Here is a 9,270-nt window from a genome sequence, read left to right as displayed (position 1 = left end):
CCTCACACCCACCGTCAAATGGGAACAATAACATAAACATCACCATTAAGGGCAGCTGGAGGTTTATTTCTTCCACTGTGCCTGAAGGGGTTGGTGTATAAAATATATCATGTGCCACAGAGTCCTTGGGCTAAGATATAGGTCAGGTGGAGCTAAGTTTGTGCAAAGTTTAATCAGGACATAGGAAGCTGCCTTTAAGATCTGTACTATCTTCTGGCTGACAGCAGCTTTCCAGGAAGGGGACAGCCTCAGCCCTATGTGGAGAGGTTAGTCAGGATTGCACTTCACACTTTCTGGGTGCAAAGCAGATGGTTGTCCATTGAATCTTTGGCCCTCCCTCTCAATCCCCTTTTGACCCTCAGGCTACAGCCAGATGCTTCCCTTTATCTGTCAAGTCACTGCAGCCTCTGATTTGAAAGAATGTGGGGCTTATTCTAAACAGCAGCTAGTGGGGGGAGGAGCAGTCACAAGCAAAGTGTAGCCGAGAGACCCAGAATGATAACACTGTTTCTGGTGATGTCTCTCACATACTATGGGATGCAGCAGAGGGTAAAGTGTCCACCGAGTTTGATTGGTGATACAAATTCTCCTGTGAATTATTACCGGCCAGCAGACCACCTCATTGGTGGAATCATATCTCCAAGATTCTTTGAAAATCAACATTCCTTCACCTTTTCCAGCAACCCCTTTGACAGAATTGAGATGTAAGTAATGATGTATTGATGGGGTGTATTTCTGCTTCCTAACTACTCTCCAGTTCCCTTGTGTTACCCCTATTTTCTGGTAACCCTGATAAATCACTGGCTCCTCTTTTTTTTGTTGAGGAAAACACCTCATTCAGTGGGATGCAATACAATTGGGAGATCTGGGTAGGAATACACAAAAAGCAACAAATTTGCTTATAAACCTATAATATGTAACTATTTGAAGCTGTCGTGGTTCTTTCCTGGGGATCGAAACAAGAATGCCTGTTACTTTATTTATTTAAAGATTTATTTATGATGGTTCATACATTATTTTATAATGTAATTTAAGTAATTGGTAGTAGCTTTGATGTGTGCTGCTCTCTGAAGAATAACTTGTTCTCTGAAATGTAGGAAATGCTCTGGGGTGTGTGGTGTAGTGTGGTGTAGTGGTTAAGAGTGGTAGACTAGTAATCTGGGGACCTGGGTTCTCATCTCCATTCCTCCACATGCAGCTGCTGGGTGACCTTGGGCTAGTCACACTTCTTTGAAGTCTCTCAGCCCCACTCACCTCACAGAGTGTTTGTTGTGGGGGAGGAAGGGAAAGGAGAATGTTAGCCACTTTGAGACTCCTTCGGGTAGTGATAAAGTGGGATATCAAATCCAAACTCTTCTTATTATTATTTGACTTGCAATTCTTCTGTAGTGTGCGACGTTGGAACTGCACAATTAATTCACTCACGCACAGCAAAATCTATGCAGCTGCAAATTGCAAATGTCTACTGTGCTTAGTCTCGTGCAAAGCAAAGCAGCCTGTGGGCTCAATTTGGCTCCAGGACCTTTTTCTCTGGCACCCAGCACAGCCCAACATACCTAAGACTTCTTGGCTGCTCTGTGGGGCTGCCCTCCCCATGCCCCCATTAGAAATATGCAATCCATTATTTTGGGAACCCGTTTTGTGAGACATTGCCTGGGAGGTTGGTTTATACAGTGATGGGTGGTAACCACTGGACTTGGTGGGGCGGCATCCAAGGAAGTCACCAGAAATGGGTTGGTTTGTTTTTCTCCTCCTTGCCAAGATACTGCAGACTGATACTGGCACACCTCCCCCTTACTTTCCTCTGCCACCTGACCTCATTTCCTATTTGCTTTAGAATCATAGAATCATAGAGTTGGAAGAGACCACAAGGGCCATCCAGTCCAACCCCCTGCCAAGCAGGAAACACCATCAAAGCATTCTTGACATATGCCTGTCAAGCCTCTGCTTAAAGACCTCCAAAGAAGGAGACTCCACCACACTCCGGGGGCGGCAGCCAAGATCAACAGAAAAGGGGCTGATTTGTGTTCTGCCCCCCCTTTCTCCCCTTTGCTTTAATTATTACAAAAAAGAATGTGACTTTCATTTTCACTTAATTGAGGGTAACTGTATGACACACTATTTATTGCAGATGGGAGGCTGTGAGGAGCTCACACGTTCTTCCATTCTCCCTTGCTGTTCAGGATATCAGTGATAACCCCAGGCTCTTACCAAATATCACCCTCGGCTACAGCATGTACGATACCAGTTTTCAGGGAATAATGACTTCCGATGCCCTGATAGACCTGTTTTCTGGTGGGCGAATCAATATTCCAAACTACAGGTGTGGAAGACAGAAAAAGTTGTTGGCTGTTCTTGAAGCGGGTGAAACCGACATCTCCACACACATTGCAAGCATGTTGGGCGTCTACAAGATCCCACAGGTAAGAACTGGGTTCAGGTCCAACGCACCAGGCAACATATGCCACCTAGTGAGACAGTGGGGGGAACTTAAAATAATGTAACTGGTTGGTTTTATTGCTTACTTTACATTGTACACTGCTTTGAAACATTGTCTTTCATGAAGTGAAGAGCCATATAGGAATAAATTGAGCCTGGAACCTTTTGCGTGGTAAGTACAATTGTTTAATGTGCATCGAATTGGGAAATGCACAATGTTTCTGTATTGTATACTGTGAAGCACAGCTGGAAACTTGCAGAAAAGTTTGGGCTGGATGTGGTAACTGTTAGGGGGATTTGGAACTGGTTGACTGAGTGTCCTCTTCTGTGTTTGATGCAGTGTGGACATGGTGATCCATGCATTGGTGACCTCAAGACACGATTACTGCAATGCACTCTCTGGTCAGCATGTAATCCCACAGCTCTAAAGTGTGCTCTAGTGGCTCGATCACTGAGCTCTTTGGGGGAGTCACTGTTAAAAGGTAAAGGTAAAGGGCCCCTGACCATCAGGTCCAGTCGTGTCCGACTCTGGGGTTGCGGCGCTCATCTCGCTCTATAGGCCAAGGGAGCCGGCATTTGTCCGCAGACAGCTTCTGGGTCATGTGGCCAGCATGACAAAGCTGCTTCTGGCGAACCAGAGCAGCGCACAGAAACGCCGTTTACCTTTCCGCCGGTGCGGTCCCTATTTATCTACCTGCACTTTCACTGAGCTCTTTGGGGGAGTCACTGTTAGTGGTTCCCAATGGCTCAGATGCAGAGTTTGTATCCAACAGGAGCCATGCGACCCTCCCTTTTTAACATCCATCTTTATTGAAAATTCAAAAAGTGCATGTAAGGAGGAGAGAGTATAGAGAACCTCCCCCTATCATCAGGAGCAGCTCCTCCCCAAGCAGCCATGGAAGCGCAGGGTCTGAAGGAGCTAGTCAGGAAGCAGAGAGGGAGAGCCAGGGCTCCAGCAGCATGGAAGAGCCCCTGCTCCACAGGCGGGAAGAGAGCGAGACGGAAAGGGGGGAGAGGGAAAAGACGGAGTGTAGACCCTTTCCCCCGGCACCGAAATTAAGGAGGAGGAGGAAAGGGAGGAGATTCGTTGTCCCCAGGCTCTTATGTTGGTCCAAGGGGTGGAAAGGGATAGTGCCGGATTCTGACACGGAATAGCGGTCATGAAACCGACAGCTCATCACACTGTAAATAATGTGCACCAATAAAGACTCTGAAAGACAAGTTTGTGGAGAGTTGTTACTCAGGAGTAGCCGTAATAACCTCTGACTGCATAATTATATGTGCACCAAACATGGTGAGACCATCATCTTTCACATAGAAGTATCGACTTTTAGTCTTGAAAAAGAAACCACCAGTCTTTTTTCCCTTTCCTCACCAGCTCAGTTATGGCTTTGTTCTTAATGATAAAGCTCAGTTCCCCTTTCTCTACTGGATGACTCCAAAGCAAGAAACTCAGTACCAGGGGGTGGTCCAACTGCTCCTGCATTTCAGGTGGACGTGGGTCGGCCTCTTTGCTCCAGACAATGACAACGGAGAAAGGTCCCTGAGGACCTTGACGCCTCTGATGATCAAAAAGGAAATCTGTATTGCCTTCACCGAAAGAGTAGAACATAAAACTTGGCTCTGGATACCCCATGAACCACCTGCCACGTGGAGAGAAGTCAATGTATTTGTTTACACTGCAGACTCTCAGTATGGACTTTACATAATCATAGAGGTGGAATCCTTACTTCAAAGAGTACAAAGTGGGGGCAAAGTCTGGATAACCACAGGTCTTCAGAACAAATTCTCCTTATGTAATACCGACTGCTTCCCGTATGTGCATGGCTCTTTGTCCTTTATAATGAAGACTAGGAAAAGGACAAGAAAGGACAACTATGAGCCAATGTCCCCAACTAGTTCAAGCTGCATAGTAAATGTATATGATTGTTCATATTCAAAGCATGCCTTGTCTCTGAGGGGTTTAACAAAATGCAGGGAGAAGAATAATCTACAGTTGCTGCCCCAGGAAGAGGTGGAAAGAATCCAGTCACAAGACAACTACGTCAATTACTTGAATATCCAAGTTCTGGCTCAGGCCTTAAATGCAGCATATTCGTCCAGATCAAATCAGATTTTGATTGTGGGAAGAGGAGGAGGAGGAGGCAGGCTGGGACTTCAAGGGTCGTGGCAGGTATGTCCGTTCCCTTTTGCAAACTGCAGTTAATTCTCCCAGCTCTGGAATCACCATGCTAGGATCACAGGAATCTGCCTTGCACTGAGCCATACCATTGGTCTACCTGGCTTAGTACTGTCTACCTTGACAGACCAGCAGTGGTTCTGCACAGTTTTTGGAAGGGAAACTTTCCCAGCTCTGCCCAGAGATGCAATTGGGGATTGAATTTGGGACCTTCTTGGTGCAAAGCAGATGTTCTACCAACTGGGCCACACCTCTTCCCCCTATCATTCTGCATTCAGAGTCAAACATTGCAGCAATGCCTTGTATTGATTTATTTCTACAAATTTATAAGCCACCCTTCATCACTTACTGTAAGTGGGATCCCAGCATGGTTTACATAAGAATGTAATGAACATAAAATAGGCAAAGGGAAATAAAATAGGATTAGGAAAGGGAATCCTTCCAGATTCAAAGGAGGGGCATATCAGAAATAGACATACCAGCCAATAATTTGCTAGCAGCAACGTACAGACCAAGTTCGAAGGCAGAGAGAGAGGGTGTGTGTGTAGAGCTAGCCTCCTTCACTGGATGTCCCCCAATCAGTGCAGTTTTGAAAGGTCTAAACATGTAGACTCTAGATTTGATATGAATATCGAAGCTGACTTTTTACAAAATTTAATAAGCATACTAGGACTAGACAATAACATTTCAGACTATCAACAGAAAGCAATACGTTTATCAAGCTTTTGCACATCCACAATAAATGGAGGGAATCCCAACCTTCCTTACAATCTTTGACTATCAGAGCAACCAATACCACTGGGTAGTCTTCTTTATACAGTTTCCTTTAGACTGGTATTTATAGGGAAGAGAGGATCCTGCAACAGAAAGATGACTTTATCCTTCTTAGAACTTAGTGTTTTGCCCTTAATAAAGCCACCTTCATCATTCTATCCATATTTTCCCCAACATCTTAATCAACCTTTCCTATATGTAATAATGTTGACTTTGGTCATCCCTAAAATGCAGAAGCAGAATGAGGGGGCCTAATAATATGAGTCCAGATGAGAGATCCGCCTCATTGAAAGAAGATAAGGATGCAAAATAATTTGTGGTCGCTTAACCAACATGGGTTCACGTTTTCTCGATGCAGGAGTTTCCTCTGTCATTCCAGCTCCATCCTTTCTTGAAAGAAGTCCGCTTCTATACTAATACTTCAGCTGATGGACAGTACTTGGACGAGGATGGGGCAGTGGCCGCTGACTTCGAGATCGTGAATCTGGTGCTGTTTCCTAACAACTCTCTTGCTAGAGTGAAGATTGGGAGAATAGAGAGACAGGGGTCCTCAAATATGAAGTTCACCATTAACCCGGAATCAATTGTGTGGCCCAATCTATTTAAGGTGGTAGGAAAAATTATATTTGTCATTTGATTCACTATGTCATCTGCCATGCTATAACAACATTTTGAATAGTACATATGAGGCTTGGACTGCAATATTGCGCTCACTTCCCTGGAGCTAAGTCCCACTGAGATTAATGGGACCTGCTCTTGAGTAAATATGTATAAAAATTTAATCCAAAGGAACAACTGCTACTCACTTTCTCCTCGGTGCTCAATCTCTTTATGTCTAGACCAGGGGTCTGCAACCTTTAAGACAAAAAGAGCCACTTGGACCCGTTTCTGAAGAAAAAAAATAAACTGGGAGCCGCAAAACAGGGACGTAATTAGAAATCAGAGGGCCCCATAGCAAAATTTGCTATGCCCAATAATCAATGCCCCAAAATGCCATAGAAAATTAATCAGGGCCCCAGTGTACCATAAATCATAATCAGTGCCTGATGTAAATAATAATTAATAATGAGGGCCCAATGTCATCCTCGTCATTATAAAAATAACTTTGAGTTTGGGCTGCCTTGATTATTGGGAATTGACACCAGCAACCACTGCCTTATGAGTTTGGGCTGCCTTGATTACTGGGAATGGGCAAAACTCCGACTCCCTTATTAGGACACCTGTATGGTTTCATGTGTGTTGCTCCCATCAAGTGAACTTATAAAATTTCCTCATATTGAATCAACCCATTAATACATCTACCTCAATCTCCTGACCAGGCCGGCAGGAGGCCACAGGCAGGCCGCAGGCAGGAGCAGCAGCAGCAAACACGCGCTCCGAGCCCGCAAGCCTTTTCTGCTGCTGGGTGGGAAGCGCGCCCGTTTAAAAAAATAAATAACTCCACCCCCGCCCCCGTGAACCTATTGGCTGCAGAAATGTGGTGGGGAGGGGCTGATGCAGGGATGGGGCCGACCACGCTCCCCGGGCTGCTAACGTCACCTTGCGTCCTTTTTGCACAGCGCACGCGCACAGCGGAGTTGTGGACTCCGGCGGGCGCCGTGCGGGGCGCAGGCGCACAGCGCGCCGCCGCATCAGTGTGCTCCGGCGGCAGTGGGCACCGCGCGAGTGTCTGGCGGGCGCCGGCACATGGCTCAGGCGGCGCATGGCTCGGATGCCTCCTCCCCTCGTATCCGCTCCGGAGCCGCAGCAAAGGTGTAAAAGAGCCACATGCGACTCCGGAGCTGCAGGTTGCAGACCCCTGGTCTAGACAGTGCCTCGTTCAAGATGCACAGAAAGCTGTCTCCCTGGATATGCCAAAAAGGTTCAGGAAGGGAAGCCGCCATGCTGCTATGATTGTGCTCCCTGCTCAGAAGGGACCATCTCCACTCAGGAAAGTAGGGAAGGATCTCAGAGGAAAGAACCTTTGATAGGAGGATGGGGCTAATTCCTGAGCCACTCCAAACATGATGTTAGTAATGGCACCTCATGAATGAAATATCCTCTTCAGGGAGGGCTTCCCCTGTTGCCAGCCTTCAATGTCCCATCCCCCATCTCCCCATCCCCAGGAAATTTTATTCGCCCATGTGCTCCAGCATGTAGAATTATCCTGTATTTAATGATGATAGCTTCTCTACAGAATTTTGATTTGTGGTATTTATATTGTTGTTTTCTCATTTCTCATTTTGGCTTCTACTACATAGCCCACATAATTTTTGAGATGGACAGGTGAACATCCTTGAAATCCACCCCTTCATCAGTAAAAATTAACTCATATGAAACCTCAGGATATAAGTACTGCTCAATAAGATCAAAGCATCCTGTTCTAAGAGAAGCCAGTGGGAATGAGTTAATGGATTGAGTCTTTTCAAGCAGTGAATGTTTGCCTCTCTCCTTCCTAACAAAACAATGTTCTTTCCCGATTTCTCCCATATGCCCACTGTGCCTCAGAATTGAAACAGCATAAGACCATTGTAGGTGTGTGACTGATGTTAGGATACTGAAGTGTGTTTTCCTCTATGCAGATGCCGATGAATGCACCAGTTGTCCAGAAGATCAGCATCCAAGTGAGGACCAAGTTCAATGTGTCCCCAAAGTGATCACCTTCCTGTCCCATGAGGAATATTTGGGGAGCCTCCTAGCTTCCCTTTCTCTCTTCTTATCCTTAACCACAGGCTTTGTGTTAGGAATCTTCATTAAATACAAAGAAACTCCCATAGTCAAAGCCAACAACCGAGACCTCTCCTATATCCTCCTCATCTCCCTCCTGCTTTCCTTTTTCTCCTCCTTCCTCTTCATTGGAAGGCCAAGGAAAGCCACCTGCCTTCTTCGTCAAACAGCATTCAGCACCATCTTCTCAGTTGCTGTCTCTTCTGTGTTGGCTAAAACCATTATGGTGGTGCTGGCCTTTCTGGCCACAAAGCCAGGGAACAGGGTGAGGAGATGGCTGGGGAAGAGTTTGGCCAACTCCATTGTCATTTCCTGTTCCGGTGTCCAAGTTCTCATCTGCACTGTCTGGCTGGGGGCCTCTCCTCCATTTCCAGATTCTGACATGTATTCCCAGCTTGGAGAAATCATCCTGCAATGCAATGAAGGGTCTGTGGTCATGTTTTATGGTTCCCTCAGCTACATGGGCTTCCTGGCTGCCATCTGCTTCACGGTGGCTTTTCTGGCCAGAAAGCTGCCTGGAAATTTCAATGAAGCCAAGCTGATCACCTTCAGCATGCTGGTCTTCTGCAGTGTTTGGGTCTCCTTTGTGCCCACTTACCTGAGCACAAAGGGGAAATATATGGTAGCTGTGCAGGTCTTCTCTATCTTGGCCTCCAGTGCTGGGCTTCTGGGCTGCATCTTCATTCCAAAGTGCTACATTATTATACTGAGGCCAGATCTGAACATGAGAGAGCACCTGACAAGAAAAAAACCTAAACAGGACATTTGATTCTTAGCTCTAAGGATATCACAGAGTCATAGAATTGTAGAGTTGGAAATCCCCATCTGAATCTTGAGTGGAACCACAGCTTTTTGTTGGTAGGATTTTCAAGAAGGCTACAGTAAACTCCACAAATATGTGTTTTCGCATGTATCCCTTAGTTCACTTGTGATGGGGAGGAGAAGATAGATGATTTGCAGTAGACCTCTTAAAGTGTTTGATTCCCGATTCTTCACTAATAGCAACTGTGGAGTTGTGGGTTGAAATCATTCCTGCCTGTACCAGGCTCTTCTATCTTGAGTTAGACTGCACATTACTCATAGCTGAATTTCCTAAGCTGCTTAAGAAGTTGACAACTGAATTGTTAAAGTGCAAAATGAACTTGGCTAAAATAGAAGAAAAGGGACATTAA

General features: G+C 45.8%; 1 protein-coding gene across 1 annotated transcript; it reads left to right on the top strand.

Annotated features, from left to right (window-relative positions):
- The first annotated feature begins 495 nt into the window (after positions 1-495).
- On the top strand, positions 496-8,867 carry LOC118077701 (vomeronasal type-2 receptor 26-like). The gene is made up of 6 exons (XM_060270900.1): positions 496-549; positions 2,184-2,423; positions 3,818-4,042; positions 5,751-6,002; positions 7,200-7,326; positions 7,954-8,867. Exons 1-6 carry the CDS (start codon positions 496-498, stop codon positions 8,865-8,867), a joined length of 1,812 nt encoding a protein of 603 aa, XP_060126883.1.
- Positions 8,868-9,270: the final 403 nt, after the last annotated feature.

This window comes from Zootoca vivipara, chromosome 2 (assembly GCF_963506605.1).
Source record: "Zootoca vivipara chromosome 2, rZooViv1.1, whole genome shotgun sequence".
Taxonomy (NCBI): domain Eukaryota; kingdom Metazoa; phylum Chordata; class Lepidosauria; order Squamata; family Lacertidae; genus Zootoca; species Zootoca vivipara.
This window is presented reverse-complemented; position numbering and strand designations above follow the sequence as displayed.